This window comes from Monodon monoceros, unplaced genomic scaffold (assembly GCF_005190385.1).
Source record: "Monodon monoceros isolate NGI ecotype Baffin Bay Population unplaced genomic scaffold, NGI_Narwhal_1 Super_Scaffold_12, whole genome shotgun sequence".
Classification (NCBI taxonomy): domain Eukaryota; kingdom Metazoa; phylum Chordata; class Mammalia; order Artiodactyla; family Monodontidae; genus Monodon; species Monodon monoceros.
The window spans coordinates 162,990,504-163,011,658 of record NW_021703768.1 but is presented as its reverse complement, the minus strand read 5'-3'; the positions used below and the strand labels follow the sequence as shown (position 1 = coordinate 163,011,658).

Genomic DNA, 21,155 nt, shown 5'->3' with positions numbered 1-21,155 from the left:
GCCAGGCAGGATGGGCACAAAGGTCCTCGTGTAGCAGTCACCTACCTGCTTCCAGGCAGCTGCTGCCTGTCCTCGTCTAGACAGAAAGACCTACTGCCTCCTCCAAGAAGCATTCCCTGACCACCATTCCCACCCCAAGGCTCCCTAATGGGCCGCCGTCTCCCACATGCCTCCACTCCCTTCTCACTGGAAAATGCCTCCTCAGAGAAGGACCTCTAGGGCCTCTCAGGTAGAATGAACAAGTGGGTAAGGATGGGGCTCAGAGCCTCACCCCCACCGCCTGCCCCATTTCTGCCCCTCAACTGCCTCATCTGTAAAATGGGGCCAAGCTGAGGGGACGTACAGACAGCACTCAGTGCCTAGCACATGGTGAGTATGTCAAGGGCATGGAAAGTCCATTCAGTGTGACAGGAAGACCAGAGCCGCCCCCCAATCGCCACCAGAGGAGGCAACTCGAGCAGCTGAGCCGTGGCACCGGGCACCCGAATGGGCACTGCAAGAATCCCCACAAGGGCTTCACTTATTCCTCAACACCCGGCTTTGTTCCAGAAACTTCTGAGGTACAAATGCAGTGCAGAGGGAGGGAAAACTGGACCCTGTGAAGCTGGAGCCAAGGGGAAAAGGGAGGCTGGAAAATCCAACGGAGCCAGGGGTGAGGATGCTACTTCAGGTACAGGCCAGCCGGCCTGGGGGAAGGGGGCCACCCATGAAGGCCGAGGCTCTGTGTTCAAGTCTGGCCACTTGGGCAAACCTCTGTGACTCAGTTTCCTCGTCAGTAGACGGAGATCAAGCACTGGCCTCGAAGTAGGTGAGGCGCCTTGTACCCAGGTCCCAGCATGGATCCTGGCAAGCAGCACGTGAGACAGCACTGTCCTCTCTCACTGGGACAGCCGCAGTGACTCCTGCTGGCCCCCCACCTCCATTCTTACCGCTCTGGGAGGGTCAGGAAGCTCCAAGCAGCAGTTACAAACATTTTGACGAAGCAGGACCCCTAGGATGTGCTGCGTGGTTGGAAAACAAGTTTCTGAACGATATAAACAGGGTAGTCCCAGTTCTGGAAAGAAGATGTACCCCCAAAAGAAGCAACCCCGAATAGTGCTGTGTATTTTCTATAGGCACCAGCGTGTCCATATGTACGTAAACACGAGAGGGCTCTGACGGGATATATGCCAAACTGACAATGGTGCTTCCACGTGGAGCTGGAAGGAAGGGACAGGGTGGGCAATGTATCCTTCCTCATCTGTCATGGTTCCCCTTTTTCCGAGAACTCAGTCTTCAGTGTTCTACTTATATAATTAAAACTTAGGGGGCTTCCCTGGTGGCGCCGTAGTTGAGAGTCCGCCTGCCGATGCAGGGGACACGGGTTCGTGCCCCGGTCGGGAAGATCCCACATGCCACGGAGCGGCTGGGCCCGTGAGCCATGGCCGCTGAGCCTGCACGTCCGGAGCCTGTGCTCCGCAACGGGAGAGGCCACAGCAGTGAGAGGCCCGCGTACCGCAAAAAAAAAAAAAAAAACAAACACAAACAAAAACTTAGGAAAAATAGGCATCTGAAAGGCAGTTTCCTGACCCCCATGGGCCCAGTGGTCTTGCCTTCGACTCAGGTCCCTTTCCATATCTGAAGGGGGCACCTGTGGAGCCCTCTGCCTGGGACACCCTTCTCTGGGGTCTGCAAGGGGCTGGCTCCATTGCAGGCCCGCCCTGACCACCCCGTCTGAAGCAGCCCCTGCCCAGCCACTCTCTCACTCTCCCCATCATTTTCACTGCACTTCTCCATCTTCAGAATGTCACTGCTCATTTAACCATTCTGCTGACCTCTGTCCATCTCAGTCCCCGCTGGGTCCCCAGCACCCGGCATGCTGTCAGACACAGAGTTAACCTCAAGGATCCGGAAAGCCAGAAATCGCTCCATCCGTCACCTCGGCCCCAGCCCCAGATACAAGCACCGTAGTGTCCACTACTGACCTGACAGCCAAAAGCCATGGCCACACCTTCCCAACCCCACTATCCCCGGGCAGTGGGCTCTGGAGGAGACAGGCCCGGCTCAGGGCCCGCTCCTGCCCTCCTCCCTATGTGACTTCAAGCCAGTCCACCTCTGAGGCCTCAGTTTCCCTACCTGTGAAGCAGGGATGCTAAGGGCAGTATCTGCCCCCAAGGACTGCTGGGACCATGTGGTCAGATTTTAGACATAAGTCCCTGGGGCACGACACACAGTGACTCTCCACAAACATCAGCTCTTACTGTGTTATAAACATCCAGCAGCAGGTGAAACCGAAAGGGCCACCCAGCTCCCTGTTCAAGGTGAGGGTGACTCCAAAGGGGAAAATCCCCAGCATCTAGCAGGGACTTCACTGCCAATACTAACAGGAACCCCAATGTACCTGGAAGCAGGAGCCTTTTCTCTCTAGTGCCATTTTGCCTCGGAGGCAGGGTAATTTTTTTCTTTATTCGGATTGTGGTTAATGGACTATAAATATCTCATTATTGGCTTGCATTTTTCCAAAGCTCTAACAATAAGGGCTTAATTACAGTATGCGGTTGGCAACCCCAGTAAATTAAGGGTTAGCCGACATCCCCATTTCTTTCTGCAGCTGAGGGGCCTGTAATTTCGGCATTTTCATTCAAATCGGGCAAAAGCTTGGCAGATGTGGCTCTGAGCCAAATGCAAACACCGGAGAGACACAGGGTTCCATGCCATGCCCAGCGTTTTCTGCCCGCACTACCTCTGAAAACTCCAAATCTGGAACTGTCCACGAGGCCATCCTCTGCCCTCACCCACAATGAACTGGACTTTTTACCAGAGGATTTCAATCCGTGTACCTAGCGAGGGCCATTATCCCCAGACAAATAACTCTGAAAAGCATTTGGGCAGCCCAGAGCTGAGCTCTGGAGAAATCTGTCTTCCTGGTTATAAACATAATCCCCAAATGAGCCTAAACAAATAAAGAATTATGTGGGGAGACAACCCACATGTGGGGTTCGAAGCTGTACATTTTTCCAGGCTTTTTACTATGAGAATACAACTGTTTGGAATAAGATGGGCTCACACGTCCACTTGGTCTGGGCCCTAACAGGTCTTGCACAGGCTTTCTGGGTCATTCAATTCTCTTCTAGATCACTCTGAGTAGTTATTTCGTAGTTGGTTGTCTGGACACATTGTCTAGTCAATTCGATACTGTTGGGCCTTTTTTGCTCCCAATTTCCCACCATCATATGCTGAATGAGCATAAAAAAACTCTCATGGCCAGTCACCATTCCCACTGAGAAACAGCAGGAACGGGCTCCCACAAGCATTTCAGGACCTGGTTCACTAGCTGGTTCCAGCTGCATCCCCAGAGCTCAAAGTACACTGACAGGTGCTCAATGAGTGTCTGTGCTAAAATGAGGCGTTACTTACATTAACAATCATGAATCCCTTTTCTTTAAGGAAAGAGAAATTAACAACTGATCTTCAGAGTCCTGACCCAGGGCTATACAAAATGCACAGGTCTAATATTTCACAAGGATTAGCTCATTCGAATGCTCAGCCCGCTCCCAGGAGAGAGGAACCATCATGAACCCCGCTTTCCAGACAAAGAAACTGAGGCCCAAGAAGTGAGGTCATTCAGCTGATGGATGCCACCTTCCCACAGGTGCCTCTGGACTCTGCCTGCTCCGGCTGGCCTGGGTACTACAGATCACACAGGCAAAGGCCCTTCGGCTTTGCCTAAAAGGAAGGGCCATGGAAACAGCAGCTGTCATTTGAACACCGAAGAGCTGTTAAGGGACAAACCAGCCCAAAGAGCAAGCCATGTGCCCACCCCTCAGTCTGGCAGGGACGTGAGCCAACGGTCATCTGACACGCATTCATCCAGTACCCACTGTGTGCCCCGCAGCGGCCCCATGATACAGCTACGTCTCCCTGCAGGGACCCATCACCCGAGACCAAATGGAAACGCAGCTGGAAATGGTAGAGTCCGTGGGTAGCTGCTTCTTGTCAAAAGAAAAATGGCACCGGGCCCTACATGTGCTCACAGCCACTACTCACTGAGAGCGCCGAGGCGGAGCTGCACATCAAAGGCAAGAGCCCTCAGCTTGCCCAGAACCAGATCCAGAAGGATCACAACAGTGCCACCAGCAGCTCTCCCTCTACCCAGGGCCCTCCCTGGCCTCCAAGTCTCCACGTGGCCTGCACCCCGCCCCACCCCAGTACCCCCCTCACCTCATCTCCCCCCACTCGCCCACTATACCGTGTTCCAGGCACACTCCCACCTCAGGGCCTTTGCCCTGGCTGTTCCCACAGTCTGGGACGCTCTTCCCACAGATCTCCACAGGTCCTCCCTCACCTCCTTAAGTCTCTGTTCAAATGTCACCTTCCCATGGAGGCCTTCCCTGACCCTCCATTTAAACCTATAACCTCCCCCTGCCCTCTCCATAATCTTCTCTTTTTTTTCCATAAAACGGTTATCTTCTACGTTGTTTCTTCTTTATCTGCGTCCTGCTGGAAGGTCAGCTCCCCCAGGGCAGGGGCTTTGGTATCTTGCTCAGGGCTGTGTCTGCAGCCCTAGAACAGAACCGGGCACAGAGTGAACATGCTCAGAAAACACTTTTCAATGAACGAATGAAAAATGCATGACCTTTTACCTTTTAAGTGCTTTTTCACACTAGACACTCTTCCGAGACTCATTTAATCCTCACTCCACCCTCAATGCCCTAAGAGGTGAAACACACCCAACCTGGTGGCCTGAATGGGGCCCATGAGGAGGTAATGTTAAGAGCCCCATTTCCCAGCCGGGGAAACTGAGGCTCGGAAGACAAAGACTGACAGGATCAAGTCCAAGACTGGGAGACTCCAAGCTGGAGGCCTCAACCTCTGCCTCCCCTTCCTGCTCTTTTCCCAAGGGAATATTTCTACAGCCCTTCCCTTTGCCAGACCCTGAGGCTAAATGACAAGGGTCACCAGGGAGCCACATCCTCCCCTCTCTTTAGGGCCACAGGTCTATCTGCTGGTACAGGGCAGGACAAGCCCTGGGCCTTAACCTTAAAGGTTTCCGGGGCCAGGAGGCTCCAGACAAATATGAAATGGGCCTGGGCAAGCACTAGGGAGTAGTGGGGACTCTGGCAGCTCAAGGGGCCACTCCTGGTCTGATGGGGCAGCCAGTGGCTGCTGCTTCTGAGACCCAGGCAGTTGGTGCCAGGCACAGGCCCAGGGAGGCCAGAATACGATGATTATAACAGCAGCAGCCACGGGTACAGGGCCCATGCACTCAACACACGTTAACTCACCCTGTCCTGCAGAGAGGGCCTAGTAATCACCCCATTTTACGGAAAAGGAACCGGGCCATAGTCACACAGCCAAACATGCTAGAGCCAGGCCTAGGGCCCAGAGCCTGTGCGCTACACCACTAAACCCTAAACATCTTTGGGGTTTTTGCTAGCATGACCAAAATCTGATTTTGATGCAAAATCTCACTTTTAAATGTTGACAGCTAATTAAAAACAAAACATTTTAGGGCTCCCCGGTGGTGCAGTGGTTAAGAATCTGCCTGCCAACGTAGGGGACACAGGTTCGAGCCCTGGTCCGGGAAGATCCCACATGCCACAGAGCAGCTAAGCCCGTGCGCCACAACTACTGAGCCTGCACTCTAGAGCCCATGAGCCACAACTACTGAAGCCTGCGCGTCACAACTACAGAAGCCCGTGCACCTAGAGCCCGTGCTCTGCAACTAGAGAAGCCACTGCAGTGAGAAGCCCGTGCACCGCAAGGAAGAGTAGCCCCCGCTCGCCGCAACTAGAGAAAGCCCGCGTGCAGCAACGAAGACCCAACACAGCCAAAAATAATAAATAAAATAAATAAATTTATAAAAAACAAAACATTTTAAACTCCATGCTAGTGAAAAAAAAGACGGAGCAAGCAGGCTTCGGCCCCCGTGGCCATGGACCTGCAGCCCCTGGTACGGGGCTGGGCTATCTGGGCTATTCTCACTCTCGGATCAAGTTCTTAGAAAAGCCACAAGGAGGAGGCAGGGAAACAGAGCAGCCCGTGCTGCCCCCAAGGCACAGAGCTTGACATGCTCTCCTGTTTGTTCCTTGAAACCAGCCGGGAAACCGTCTGTGTGGGTCCAGGGCGCAAAAGGGAGGAAAAGGGTCTTCAGCTGCAGCACAGTTTAGCAAAAGTCACAAAAAGAAGCAGGCAGTGGGACTCAAAGCGAGGCCTGCCTGCCATCCCCCTAGGGCAGGGCTTTGTAGCTGAGAAGCCTTACCCACACTCCAGAAATAAAAAGAAGTTGGCTCCTGTCTGAGCACCCCATACCCAAAGAGAGGCCTTTTTACAGCTTTGGCTGTCGGGCCCTGAATTAATGCGCTTTACGACCGATGTCACGCTGCACGCTCTAGGAGGAGGTCGCCACAGGAGCCAGCTCAATAGCAGTTGGCCGTTGCCAGATGCCAGGGTGGGTGGGAGGGAAAGGTGAAGGGCAGGGGGCCCGAGAAGAGGTGGGGATGGGAGAGAGACCCGGGGTCTCCAACCCAGAGCCCTCAATCCCTCACTGAACAACCTCGAGCAAGAATGCTCAGCTCTCTGAGCCTCAGTTTCCTGCTCTAGAAAATGGGATCACAGCAGTGCCAGTCTCATAAGGCTTAAATGAAGTCCAGTGTGTAACTGCAGAGCACTTTTAATTCTGACTAGCCTTTGTTGTCGATATGGAAGGAACCAGCCTGGGGAGTAACAGCCCCATCCAAGTACACCTACTGTGTGCCAGGCACCATGCTAAGTGAGCACTTTCAACACACCATGTCACTGCATCCTTGCAACAGTCTTGTTGAGGGTCCATCGCCCCATTTTTCAGAGGGGAAACTAAGGCTCAAAGAGGTCAAACAATCTGTGCGAGGTCACAAGGCAGGTGAAATGGACAGAGCTTTACAGACGCTCACCGGAAGCCTGGGCAGACGGGAAGATGGCCAAGCAGGGGGCCCACAGCCCAGCCCGAGGCTCAACCCAGGCCGCGCTGATCCCAAGTACACACCTTTCCGCCACAGTAGACAGAGGGCATTGCGCCAGAGACAAAGCAGCAAAGGAGGAAATTCGTGCTGCTGGGAGCAAAACCCCAGGCCTCTGGGAAGGCAGGGGCGGGGCTGGGCGCCCAGCTGGGCTCCACTGAGTGCCAGCCTGGTGGCCTTGGGCAAATAGCGAGTCTTTTCTGAGCTGAACCAAGAAACAACTCAGCTTGGGGCCTGCTGGATGAACATTACCTCTTAACATTGATAACAACAATAATAATAATGATGACTATGACGTTATTATTTGGCAGCCACAGTCACAAATGGAGTCCTTCCCAGAATGCAGAAGTGGCCACCCATCTGGGAGGCAGAAGGACAAGAGGTGGGGGAAGGGAGAGGGGAGAACCAACCGCCCTCAGTGGCCACAGGGTCCATTCGCATCCATTAGCTTCCTGAATCCTGGAAACAGCCCAGAGAGTGGAATTTGTCCACTGGACAGATGGGCAATCTGAGGCTTCTCAGGGCTGCCTAGGGAAGGCTGTATACCAGCTCTTGCCACCACAACCTGATCAGGCAAGAAGTTCCTTCCCAGGATCCAAGGAGGGCCCCCAATTTTCAGGCTTTAGCTTGGGGTTGGGACCCTATGTCCCAGGGCCCCGGAGGCACCCTGACATGGGCCAGGAAAGACTCCTGGAGGAGGTTCCCCCTGGGGTCCTACTTCCAATAGAAAGGAGTTCAGGTCTCATCCTTCAGCTCCCTTCTCCTCTGCATGCTCCCACCACCCCCTGCCACAGAGGTGACGGCTAGGGCATTGACAGGCAGATTAGGAGAAGGACAGACACCAGGACAGACAAACAAATGGGTCCACTTGGAAGAGAGGAGCCAGCGTTCACCAGGCACCAAGTTGAAGAGTCAGCCCAGGAGAGCCAGACAACAGGGTCTCCTAGGTCCAGCCAGCCAGTCAGACAGACAGCAGAGGCCAGCTGGGTAACCCAACAGAGGAATAGCTAAGTGTTAAAGTCTGGGAAGGGCACGGATGGGCAACCAGACAGGACAGGTCATCCTGGATAGCTAGCCAGGCAGCAGGGGGCTGCCCTGCGGTACTGGACAGATGGATAGCCAAATGGTGGCGGCGGGGAAACCTATCCAGGACAGAGAGACAGCCAACCAAACGACAGAAACTGCTCCAGATAAATGAACAGCCAGCCAGACCGCAGGGATCGGCCCAATAGATATCTAGGTGACAGGTTTCGGACAGAGAAGGGGAACCTATCCCTGACCCACAGACAACCAGATGGCATAATTCACCCACTACAGCCGGGGGCCAGAGAGTCGGCGGGGGTTCACCGCACCTCCTGGCCCACGCCCCCCAGCCCCGGCTGGGAGCCCTCCGCCCAGGGCGTCCCACAGGGCCCGCCTCCCTGTCCCCGGCCCCGTCGCGGGCACGCAAGCGCCGCAGTTACGCCGGCGGCGCAGGACGCGCCATTCCCGGTCCGCCCTCCGCGCCCTAGGCCGCCGCCTGCCCGCTGTCGCCGCCCCGCTCGCTCACCGGCCCACGAAGTTCTCGAGCACCGAGCTCTTGCCGGCGCTCTGGCCGCCCACCACGGCGATCTGCGGCAGGTCCAGGTGGCAGCTCTGGCCGATGGAGCTGAAGGCATCCTGCAGCTTGTTGACCAGCGGGATCAGCTCTTCCATCCCGCGGTTGCCCATGGCGCCGGCGGCCCCGGCCCGAGAGCCCAGCGCTCCCCGCCCGCCCCTGGCCCTCGACGATGCGGCCCCGCGGCGTCCGCGGCCGTTGCTCCCCGCCCGCCCGGGCCTCGGCGCGACGCCCGCTCCCGGCTCGGCCTCACGGTCGCCGCCTCATCCGGTTCTCAGGCAACACCCGACCCAAGCGACCTCCCGCCCGGGCCCTGGGGCTGCACCCAAAGCCCTCGCGCCACTCTCGATTGGTCGGCTGCGCTGTCACTCGTGCACACAAGCCAATGAAAGCGAAGCACGGCCCTACGGCCAAATGAGTCTTCCTCCTGGGGACCTTCTCTCGGACTCATTGGACAAAAGAACTGTCGCTGTTGTGCTAGAAGCCAATAGCGGCGGGAAGCGAGTTATCCAGGCCCGGAGGCGGTGTTTCGAGAAAAGGCATTTTGGCCCCCGCCTATTAGGGGCAGTTCCAGGATAGCAGGAACATCCACCAATCTTATTGGCAGGGAGACCGCCAGTCAACAAAGCTGGCCAATGATACTAGGGATCGGCTCTTAACCGCAGTCTGTCACTTGACGCTACCTAGTTCCCTAAAAATTTCCCATTGGTTTATATAAATATCACCCCGTTCCATCAGCCAACAAATCAAGAGAGTGGGACTTAACCTCCGAATCTTGACTCTGATTGAAAACTGTACCTGTCCATCAAAGAACTTCCTCCCGTTCGTTCTTGCGATTGTCGTGTCTACTGGAGTCTTCCGGAGCAGAGGGTAGGCCCGCAGTACTCGCCAACGCGCGCCACCTCCTGGTAGGACGCAGTGGCGATCCTCACTTGTGAGTTTCTGGGCTCTAGAGAAAACTAAAAGTCCCAGAATGCGTCTCGGGCCCGGGCTTGCAAATCAGCTCCCTGCGCGGGGTCCCAATGCACTTCGAAGGTGAGAGTCAGGCTGTTAATGGTTCCTAGGGAGAGGCAGTCTAGCACGGCCTCGCTGGCTCCCACTTTCATTCCTATTAAGTCGTCTCCATGCCCTTGCAAACGCTGTGCTCTCCCCTAGGAATACCTTCCGCTCACGCCTGTCTTGATGCGGCTAACGCTCCAACGTTGTTCCCCTGCCTCTTGAACTTCAGCGCATCTTGGATCTTTTTTTTTTTAAATAAATTTATTTTTTATTTTTGTCTGTGTTGGGTCTTCACTGCGTGTGGGCTTTCTCTAGTTGCAGCGAGCAGGGGCTACTCTTTGTTGCAGTGCGTGGGCTTCTCATTGCAGTGGCTTCTCTTGTGGAACATGGGCTCTAGGCATGCGGGCTTCAGTGGTTGTGGCACGCGGGCTCAGTAGTTGTGGCTGGCGGGCTCTAGAGCACAGGCTCAGTAGTTGTGGTGCACGGGCTTAGTTGCTTCGCAGCACGTGGGATCTTCCCGGACCAGGGTTCGAACCCGTGTTCCCTGCATTGGCAGGCGGATTCTTCCAGGGAAGCCCCTGGATCTTTTCGAGTACCCAATGAAACTCAACGGACCCTTTCCCCAGGAAAAAACACGTTATTTTGCAGGTAACGTTGGGAGTTCTGGGAACTGGGAACTCTTGACCACTTGGAAAAGAGGCCGGGAATAGGTGGAACAATTTTAAGACAAATGATTTGATTATGCTGGGCATAGATAGGCCAAAGAGACAGCCCAGTAAGGAGCTAGCAGCAAAGGGGGTGGGGAAGTAGTCTGACAGAGCGGGTTGGTAACAGGGGAATGGAGAAAGAAGGAGTAGGAGGATGGCAGAGTGGCCAAAGGTGGCCTGCTCCATGACCCAAAACTATTAGTCTCAGAGATAGGCAAAAAGACTGACAATGTTTGGCACTGCAGCCTTGACCATGATCACAGAAACCTGGAAACACCCTAACTGCTCATCCATAGATGAGTAAACAAGATTGAGGAAGTTTTCATGTACTGATGTGTAAACAATTTGAGATACACTAAGAGAAGGAAAAAAAGCAAGGTACAGAACTGCATGTATAGGATGCTGACATTCATGAAAAAATGTACACATGGAAAATTTATGGAAGAATACACAAATTGATAATTATGATATTTGAATGGTAGATCCTACAAGTGTTACTTTTTCAGTTTAAAAAACTGTAGCTTCTAAGAGCACCACCAGCTCTGTAATTGGCCATATCTGGATTAGATCCTAGGCCTGTTTATTTGCTGGGTCATTTCTCAGTTTCCTCATCTGTAAAATGGGGGGAACCATAAAGTTGCAAGAATTAAATACACTTGACGACCATTTAGAACAGTGCCAGGCACAGTATAAGCACCTTCTAGATCACACATGTTATCATCACTGTGTTTACTGACAACTAGATTAAGTCTGAAGAGTCAAGGTCAAGAACCAGAGCTTTGGAGCCCAGGTGCTTCTTCCTTGATGGTGACCTTGGCAAGTGACTTCCCCCTCTCTGGACCTGTTTCCCCATCCCCAGGATGGCTGGGGGGCCTGAGCCACAGGAAAGGAATGCAGCTCCCACTCTGAGCACTTCCTACATGCTCAGTTTCCAGATAACAACTGCTGCTATGGTTACTTGTTGTTATTATCAATTGGGGGTGGGGGGGGACATGGGCCCCAGTGACACTCAGACCAGGAAGGGAACCTAGACAGGCCACCTCCCCAAGAAGACACGGACACACTCTAGGTTAGAATTTAAAAAAAAAAAAAAAAAATCCTTCAATATCTCCCATCCCCTCCCTCCCTCCCTCCCTCCCCCAAGCGGGGTCATCCCAGTGTGATTCCCACAGAGGCCAGGGCTTCAGTGGCCCAGGAGGGACAGAGGGTGGGGTCCCCATACATGGTGCCCATAAAGTCCCTCACGAAGTCGGGGAAGCGCTTCTCCACGATGCTGGCGCGCACAGCGCTCATCAGCCGCAGCTGCGGGGGGGGTGGGGTCAGCAATCAGCCACCGCACAGGGGAGACCCCCGTCCCCCTCGCCTCGCCCCTCCCAACTACAGGCCCACCTGATAGGCGATGTTGTGGACAGTGAGGTGGTGCAGGGCCGCCGTGTTGTCGCTATGGAGCAGTGTGTGCAGGAAGGCCCGGCTGTGCCTGGGGACAGAAGGAGGGGGCTTAGCAGTGCCGGGTCCTTCCCCCCTCCCTGCCCTCCCCCTGACCCCAGGCTCCGTCCTCCCCTACTTCTGGCAGGTGGGACAGGCACACTCTGGGTCAATGGGGCGGAAGTCTTTCTCATACTGTTTCTTCTTCAGCTGCAGGTTCCCCGTGGGCACCAGGGCAGAGCCAAAGCGCTGGGGGTGGACAGAGGGAGGGGAAGGTGGGTCAACCAGGTCTTCCCCCCCCCGCCTTGGCCCCCGCAATCCCTCTCCAGTCTTTCCCCTGCCAAGGGCCTCACCGCTGTCCGTGTGGGGAAGACGCAGTCAAACATGTCGCATCCGAGAGCCACGCAGACCACCAGATCAGTGGCATAGCTGGGGGTGGGGCCATGGGGGAGGGGAGCAGAGAACCTCAAGCCCTGGTCACATACCCAGGGCCCCCCTCCCCAAGACTGGTACCCTCAGAACCACCCCCAGCAGAGGGCCATGTCCTCCTCAGTTCCCTCCCAAGCAGGGCTGTGTCCTTCCCCCTCCCCGACCCCCAGAGGCAGGGTTTCCCAGGAATCCCCTCCCCGCAGGCAGGGCTATCTCCCCTCTCCTCCACATACCCGACCCCCATCAGGTATCGGGGCTTGTCCTTAGGCAGCCTTGAGGTGCTCAGTGCCACCATCCTCCAGAACTGGCCCTTGCTCTCACCCCCGCTCAGGCCCCCGATGGCGAAGCCTGGCACGTCTCTCTTGGTCATCTCTGGGGGTGCAGGGGCAAGGTCAGCGGTGATCAGAAAAAAGGAGATAGGCCGCAGTCTCCTCCTCTTCTTCCTCCTCACCCTCAGGGCAGACCCTGCCCAGACCTCCACAGGCCATCAGGAAAAGAGAATGTGACAGAGACAGAGAGACAGAGAGAGAGAGAGAGAGAGAGAGAGAGAGAGAGAGAGAGAGAGAGAGTATGTGTGTGGTGTGTGTGTGTCTGGGGGCTGCTGGTGATCTCAGCTACCGTTTATAGAATGCCTGCTGCATGTCAGGGCTTCTTCTTCAATCCTCAGGAGAGAGGCCCAGGGCCCACACTCCCTTAGCTGAAACCTAAGATGAAGACAGATGTGTTTCAAAATTTTCCAGATTTTAGAACAGTGAACATCCTACTTGCTGAAGAACAGCCTGTCATCAAATGCTGTAACATTTTGACAGCAAAATGTGTAAAGACTCCTAACAAACTGGGGTCAGTAAGTCTGGTCTTGCCACCAAATGAATTGCAAATTCTTGCGTGTTTTGGATATTAGAAGTGGGCAGGGGAATTCCCGGGCGGTCCAGTGGTTAGGGATCTGCACTTCCACTGCAGGGGGTGCAGGTTCGATTCCTGGTCAGGGAGCTAAGATCCCTCATGCCTCGCAGTAAGACCAGAAAAAGAAAAAAAAGAAGTGGGCAGTTAGGCTCCAGAATTGCAGGGCAGGGGCCGCAGATCTGCACTGTGGTTGAGGTATGCAGAGCTTAAACCACTGGCCCCAGGCCACATATGCCGGAGGCTGGATTCGAACCCAGGTCTAGCCTCAAAACCAAGACTTATCTCTGGCCCCAGCTGCCCAGTTCAACTAGGGGGGAGGCCACAGCATTGACAAAGCAGGCCTGGTCTGGGGCTGGGTTTTGAAGCCGGAGTAAGCAGCAGAGCCAACTGGGGATGAGTTGTTCAAATGCAGCTTCCCAGGTCCGCCCTGGCCCCAGACTCTGACCGAGTCATAGGGAGAGCCTGGGGGGTTCTGGTGCAGGTGAGACTCAGAGCACTGAGAAGCACCACCAGGACAGTGCTTGTCAAGCTGCAGGTGGCCGAGAAATGAATTTGATTTGATGGGATGAGATCAGGGTTGTTGCTGTTGTTTTTTTTTTTAATGAGAACAGAAGATATTGTATCAAAGATTATCTCGTGTATAATGGTAAATGCTTCAGGAAGCCTTGGTTTCCACTCTCATATATGTGCACGCATCTGGAGCCATGACACGAAATGTACTTCTGACTGTGGGTCTCCATTAAAAAGACTTACTGGGGCTTCCCTGGTGGCGCAGCGGTTGAGAGTCCGCCTGCTGATGCAGGGGACACGGGTTCGTGCCCCGGTCCGGGAGGATCCCACATGCTGTGGAGCGGCTGGGCCCGTGAGCCATGGCCGCTGAGCCTGCGCGTCCGGAGCCTGTGCTCCGCAACGGGAGAGGCCACCACAGCGAGAGACGCGTGTACCGCAAAAAACAAACAAACAAACAAAAATAAAATAAAATAAAATAAAAAGACTTACTGGACCAGGGGTGGGGGTGGAGACTGGGGGTGGTGGGCAGTTTGAGGACAAAAGGAATTACAACAGGACAGTCTTCACAACCGCATACACTGATGCCAGGTGCAGGCGGGACACCTTGAACAAGTGTTCCCATTTATTCCTCACTTCGATCCCATGACATTGGGAGTATGTTCCCATTTTACAGAGGAAGAAAGTGAGGCTCAGAGAGGCCAAACCACTAGCCTAAGGATGCACAGCCGTGAGGCAACAGATCAGGGGGTTGGATCCAGCTGCGTGGACTCCAGAACCCAGAGTCTTGTCCGTGACACGTCACTGACTTTGAGCCCCCATCTCTGCCTCCACTTTGTCTCCATGACCACGGTCTTGGTTCAGGCCTCACTGTCACCCTCCCCCTGGGCAACTACTCCAGCTTCCTCTATGGGCCTTACGCTTCCTATCTCACTGGGATTTTTCTCCCACTCTCCCACTCAACAGCCTTCCATGGCTCCTCAGCACTTCGGTGTGCTGTCCCAGGGCCTCCACCATCAGCACAATGCCTCGGGCCCAACCCCTTGCTCCTGACTGGCTGCATGTCTCACTCCCCAGGGATGGAGCAGCTCCGTGTATCTGTTAATGCTGTAGGTTCCAGAGCCCAAGGTCTGGGTTCAAATCCCAGCTCTGCAACATGCACGCTGTGTGGCTGGGCGTAAGTAACTTAACAGCTCTGTGCCTCAGTTTCCCCTGCTATAACCTTGGGAACCTGGTAGTTCCCACCTTACAGGATCTTTATGAAACCTCAATGGGTCAGTCCATGACCAGCGTCTGGCATAGTGCCTGGTGAACACCCGAAAATTGATAGCTATTGGAATTTTTATTCTCCAAACACACTCTGCTCCATGCTGCCTGAGGGCCTTTGCTTCAGCTGTTCCTTCCACCTAGAGTGCTCTTTTGTTAATTAATAACCACTCTTGGACTTCCCTGGTGGCGGAGTGGTTAAGAATCTGTCTGCCAATGCAGGAGACACGGGTTCGAGCCCTGGTCCAGGAAGATCCCACATGCCGCGCGGAGCAACTAAGCCCGTGCCGCACAACTACTGAGCCTGCACTCTAAAGCCCACAAGTCATAACTACTGAACCCACGCGCCCCAACTACTGAGCCCACATGCTGCAACTACTGAAGCCTGTGCGCCTAGAGCCTGTACTCTGAAACAAGAGAAGCCACCGCAATGAGAAGCGCATGCACTGCAACAAAAAGTAGCCCTTGCACGCCACAAGAGAAAAGCCTGCATGCAGCAATGAAGACCCAATGCAACCAAATAAATAAATAAAAATTTAAAAAGAGAGAAAAAATAATAAATAAAAATAGGGGTTGCAATATTAACATCAGAAAAAAATAAAATTCAAAGCAACCCACATCAGGGGCTTCCATGGTGGCGCAGTGGTTGAGAGTCCGCCTGCCGATGCAGGCGACACGGGTTCGTGCCCCGGTCCGGGAAGATCCCACATGCCGCGGAGCAGCTGGGCCCGTGAGCCATGGCTGCTGAGCCTGTGCATCCGGAGCCTGGGCTCCGCAACGGGAGAGGCCACAACAGTGAGAGGCCTGCGTACCGCAAAAAAACAAAAACAAAAACAAAGCAACCCACATCAAATAGGAAACTATTTTAAAAAAAAACACACATAATAATCACTCTTGGGAACTCCCTGGCGGTCCAGTGGTTAGGACTCCACACTTTCACTGCCGAGGGCCTGGGTTCAGTCCCTGGTTGGGGAACTAAGATCCCACAAGCCGCAGCGCAGCCAAAAACAAAAACAAAAACACCGCCAACTCTCTCAGCATCATCGCATGCCAGGCCCACGTGGGGCTCTCTGCAATGGAAAAGCCCTGGTCCTGCTGGCACATGGCTTTACCTTCGAGGCAGGTGGCCCGGAGATCCGCATCCAGCCCACCCTGGATGATGGCGAAGAGGTTCTGTTTGTCCGGCCGCTGATGGGCTGCAATGCACCGGTCCAGCCAGCGGATTGATCTGAAAGAGGACCCTGGTTGTAAGCCATAAGGACTTGGTAAGGGGTAAGGTGACAAGGCTGCAGGACCAGGATCCTCTCCCTCTCCCCCTCCCTCTCCCAACACACACACACACACACACACACACACACACACACCTGTACATGGCCTCTTCCACACGTGGCCCTGTCACAGTGCTGCTGACCACATCATCCAGCTGCATGATGATGTCTGAGCCTGGAGAGTGAGACAGGAGCATAGTCACTGGGAAAGCCCCCACACTGAGGACAAGCTGGACCCCAGGTCCCTCTCCAGGTCTTGCTGACTCCCATTTAATCCCCAATCTGCTTATACAGCAACCAGAGGAAGCTTTTCAAAATGCACATCTGATCTTGCCACCCCCCAGCTAAAACCCTGCCCTGGCACTACTGTAGAATAAAATCCCACCTCGGGGATTCCCTGGCGGTCCAGTGGTTAGGACTCGACGCTTTCACTGCCGAGGGCCCGGGTTCAATCCCTGGTCGGAGAACTGAAACCTCACAACCTGTGCGGTGCAGCCAAAAAAAAAAATCCCACCTCTGCAGATTTACCCTTCAAGAACCAAATGACGTGTGTAGCAAGTGATTCTTCACAGTGTGTTGGGTAATAGCAAGATGGGAGTCCAAGTGTCACAGGGGTCTAGTTAAGTAAACCATGCTCCAGGCCTTAATTGAAGGTTCTTTCCCACAATTCCAAAATCCAGAAACTTCTCAAAATCATAGGATTTTTCTTATGCTTATGGCATCCTCATTTGGCAGCAAAACCTGAGACAGTTGTCATCTTTTTTTTTTTTTTTCCGGTACGCGGGCCTCTCACCGCTGTGGCCTCTCCCACTGCGGAGCACAGGCTCCGGACGCGCAGGCCCAGCGGCCATGGCCCACGGCCCAGCTGCTCCGCGGCACGCGGGATCCTCCCGGACCGGGGCACGAACCCGCGTCCCCTGCACCGGCAGGCGGACTCTCAACCACTGCGCCACCAGGGAAGCCCAACAGTTGTCATCTTTTTAAAAACCTAATTTACTGTGAAGGTTCATAAGTGTTAATGCAATAAATGTGAAGTGTAGGGACTTCCCTGGCAGTCCAGTGGTTAAGACTCTGCACTTCCACTGCAGGGGGTATGGGTTTGATCCCTGGTCAGGGAACTAAGATCCGGCATGCCGCACAGTGCAGCCAAAAAAAAGAAAAAACAAATGGTTAAGATGGTAAATTTTATATTATGTGTATTTTAACACAATTTTTTTTAATTGAAAAAAAAGAAGTGGGCTTCCCTGGTGGCGCAGTGGTTGAGAGTCCGCCTGCCGATGCAGGGGACACAGGTTCGTTCCCCGGTCTGGGAGGATCCCACATGCCGCGGAGCGGCTGGGCCCGTAAGCCGTGGCCGCTGGGCCTGCACGTCTGGAGTCTGTGCTCCGCAACGGGAGAGGCCACGAGAGTGAGAGGCCCGCATACCGAAAAAAACAAAAAAAAGTGAAGTGTAATACCACAGGGTACTGCCCCAGACCCAATTGAGGTACTGTGTAATAAATGGTATGTACCCTTTATTATCTTTCTAAAATGTGAGAATTCTGAATCCTGACACCTATCCGGCCACAAGAATTTCAGATTAGAGACTGTGGATTTATAGGTTAGAAATCGCAAGGAAATATTGCCAAGATGTATCATTATATGAAAAAAGCACAGTGTACCACACTAGCCAAAGATGGGGCGATTTGAGAAGCAATAAGGATTTTAACTGCAATTGATTGAAATGTATCAAATACATTTAAACCCATGAGTGCATGGTGATCCTAAAAAACTAAACATTAGTTTATCATTGCTAGAAGATGCTACGTAATCAACCCATAAAAACTAGTAAATGAGGGAAAAGAATGAATCCCACTCTTCCTGTGTGAACTAAACTGCTTGGTCTCCCAGGAGTAGGTGAGAAATGTTTCTCTTTACAGAAGTAATCTGGCTAATAAATGAAGAAAGGATGACAGAATTGGAACATCACCGGTTTGCAATTCCTAATAATGGTTCCTGGGGAGGAGCATGACAGCTCACTGGGAGAGACAGGCAGACATCAGATGCCCCCTGATGGACAGACACACTGTGAAGACTTCTTGCCAAAAGGAAGAAGGACTTGAATCTGGCTCTAACCTCTAGATCCAAGTACCAACCTACAGGAAATCTAGAGGGTGGAGGAAAACTATTACACGACACCCAGGGGATGCAACCAGCAAAATTCAGACCCGGTGAAACACTATAGGGCAAAGGAACCAGTTTCTTCAAGAAGCAAATTGCTGGGACTTCCCTGGTGGTCCAGTGGTTAAGAATCTGCCTTCCAATTCAGGGGACGTGGGTTCGATCCCTGGTCAGGGAACTAAGATCCCACATGCCACGGGGCAACTAAGCCCATGCACCACAACTACTGAGCCCACGCACCACAACTAGAGAGCCTGTGTACTGCAACTACTGAACCCACACGCTCTGGAACCCGTGTACCACAACTATAGAGAAGCCCGTGCACCTCAACGAAAGATCCTGCGTGCCACAACTAAGACCCGACACAGCCACAATAAATAAATAAATAAATAAATAAATAAATCTTTTTTAAAAAAAGAAGCAGCAAATTGCTGGGGCATCCCCTAGCAGTCCAATCATTACGACTCTGGGCTTCCACTGCAGGGGGCATGGATTCCATCCCTGGTTGGGGAACTAAGATCCCACAAGCTGCTCGGCTCGGCCAAAAAAAAAAAAAAATTTAATGAAAAAAAAAAGAAGCAAAAAGAAAAAGCAAATTGCTAAAAAAAAAAAATGGAATTGGAAGGCAAAACTATATGATATGTAATATATATAATATATTAAAAAAGACAAGAGATCTTTCAAACAACTGCAGTATCTGCACATTATTTGGATCCTGAAGTAAACACACTGTAAGAAAAACTGACATTTATGAAACGACTGGAACGTTGAACAGTGGCCAGATATTTGATGATGTTAATGAATTATTGTTAATTGTTTGTAGGTGGGATGATGGTATTGTGATTATGTTTAAAAAAAAAAAAAAGAAACTATGGGTCTTCTCTCGTGGTGCAGTGGTTAAGAATCCACCTGCCAATGCAGGGGACACGGGTTCGAGCCCTGGTCAAAGAAGATCGCACATGCCGTGGAGCAACTAAGCCCGTGTGCTGCAACTACTGAGCCTGCACTCTAGCCTGCGAGCCACAACTACTAAAGCCCGTGAGCCACAACTACTGAAGCCTGCGTGCCAAAGCCCGTGCTCCGCAACAAGAGAAGCCACTGCAATGAGAAGCCTGTGCACTGCAACGAAGAGTAGCCCACGCTCACCGCAACTAGAGAAAGCCGTGCACAGCAACGAAAACCCAACACAGCCAAAAATAATAAATAATTTTTTTAAAAAAACTATGTTTTGGAGATAAAAATTAAAATACTTAGAGGTGAAGTGGTAGGACGTCTGAGATTCCGTTCGATATAATACAGATGATCTACGGAGACTAAGAAGCTAGAAAAAGAAAACCAATGCAAAACTAGCTAAAAATTTAAAAATAAACAAGATACATAAGATTGCAACTATCAAAAACTAAAATAAAATCAATGAAGCATATCTATTAACTAGTATGTTATTTGGCTATAAAAAGGAATAAAGTACTGATGCACACTACAACATAGCTGAACCTGAAAAACATTATGTTAAGTAAAAGAAGCCATTCACAAAGACCTCCTATTGCATGATTTCATTTACATAAAATGTCTAGAATACACAAATCTATAGGGACAGAAAGTAGATTACATAGGACTGGAGGAGGGAGGAATAGGGAGTGATTGATAATGGATACAAGATTCCTTTCTGGGGTGATAAAAGTGTTCTGAAATTAGATTGTGGTGATGGTTGTACAACTCTGTGAATACACTGAAAACCACTGAACTGTACATTTTATATTTATTTATTTTTGATCTTTTTTTTTTTTTTTTTTTTTAATCTTTGGCCGCACTGTGCAGCATGTGGGATCTTAGTTCCCTGACCAGGGATCACACCTGTGCCCACTGCATTGGTAGCACGGAGTCTTAACCACTGGACTTCCAGGGAAGTCCCAACCTGTACATTTTAAATGCGTGAATTGTCTGTATATCATATCTCAATAAAGTCATTTAAAAAAAACAAACAAAGAAGTCAACAAAACAGAAAACCAACAAATGAAGAAAATGAATAAGCTAGAAGTTGGTTTTTGGAAAAGATCAACAAACTCGAAATCAATAAACCCCTAACAGACATCAAGAAAGAAGAGATCACAAGGTTTTAACATCAGGAATGAAAAAGGAGACATCACTACAGGCACTATAACATTAAGAGGTTAATAAGAGAACATTAATGATCAACTTTATGCCAAGAAAGTTGAAATAAAGTTCAAGGAATGGCCAAATTCCCTGAAAAATCCAACTTATCAAATCTGACCCAAAATGAAACACAAAATCTGAATAGCCAAATCAAAATGTCAAATAAATCGAATTCATCATTAAAAACCTTACCACAACAAAACTCCAGGCCCAGGGGGATTTACTGGACAATTCTATGAAACATAACACCAATCTTAGGCAAATTCCAACAGAAAATAACATGGGAGAAGCAAAGTGGGCTGGGATACTAATGAAACATAATGGCTGTGACCTGGTGATTGTTGAAGCTGGGCGACAGGTCAATGGGGTTGTGTCTATTTTGGTATATACTTGAAACTTTCCAAAATTAATAAAAATGCAAGGTACAGAAGAATGTGCCATAAATAGCATGCTCTCATCATGGAAAAAATAAGAATAGATTTGAACCTGCTTGTATTTACATAAACTCTGGAAGAATACATAAGAAACTAGAAACAGTGGTGACTTGTGAAAGAGATGGATAGAATATAGGCATGGGAAGACCACTGTTTCCTGCACACATCTTTATATAGAAATATATACAAAATGTTTTCTTGTTCAAGTTTTTTCTTTAAAGGACAAACCAAAACTCACAAGGTCCTGTAGGACCTGTCCCCAACACCTCCCTGTCCTCACCCTACACACACACACACACACACACACACACACACACACACACACACAC

At 51.7% G+C, this 21,155-nt stretch overlaps 2 protein-coding genes across 10 annotated transcripts in view; both read right to left on the bottom strand.

Annotated features, from left to right (window-relative positions):
* Positions 1-8,876, bottom strand: part of DNM2 (dynamin 2) — a 93,534-nt gene extending 84,658 nt beyond the window's left edge. For all 9 annotated transcript variants that reach the window (XM_029217413.1, XM_029217412.1, XM_029217405.1 and 6 more), the window contains exon 1: positions 8,527-8,876. In XM_029217413.1, the coding sequence (XP_029073246.1) occupies positions 8,527-8,687 (161 nt within the window). In that variant the 5' untranslated portion in view covers positions 8,688-8,876. The remainder of the gene's footprint in view (positions 1-8,526) is intronic.
* A 2,473-nt stretch (positions 8,877-11,349) lies between these two features.
* Positions 11,350-21,155, bottom strand: part of QTRT1 (queuine tRNA-ribosyltransferase catalytic subunit 1) — a 12,089-nt gene continuing 2,283 nt past the window's right edge. Inside the window, exons 4-10 of the mRNA XM_029217638.1 lie at positions 16,175-16,253; positions 15,923-16,038; positions 12,368-12,506; positions 12,059-12,134; positions 11,845-11,954; positions 11,670-11,757; positions 11,350-11,582 (exon numbers count right to left, since the gene is read on the bottom strand). Of these exons, the coding sequence (XP_029073471.1) occupies positions 11,430-11,582; positions 11,670-11,757; positions 11,845-11,954; positions 12,059-12,134; positions 12,368-12,506; positions 15,923-16,038; positions 16,175-16,253 (761 nt within the window). The 3' untranslated portion in view covers positions 11,350-11,429. The remainder of the gene's footprint in view (positions 11,583-11,669; positions 11,758-11,844; positions 11,955-12,058; positions 12,135-12,367; positions 12,507-15,922; positions 16,039-16,174; positions 16,254-21,155) is intronic.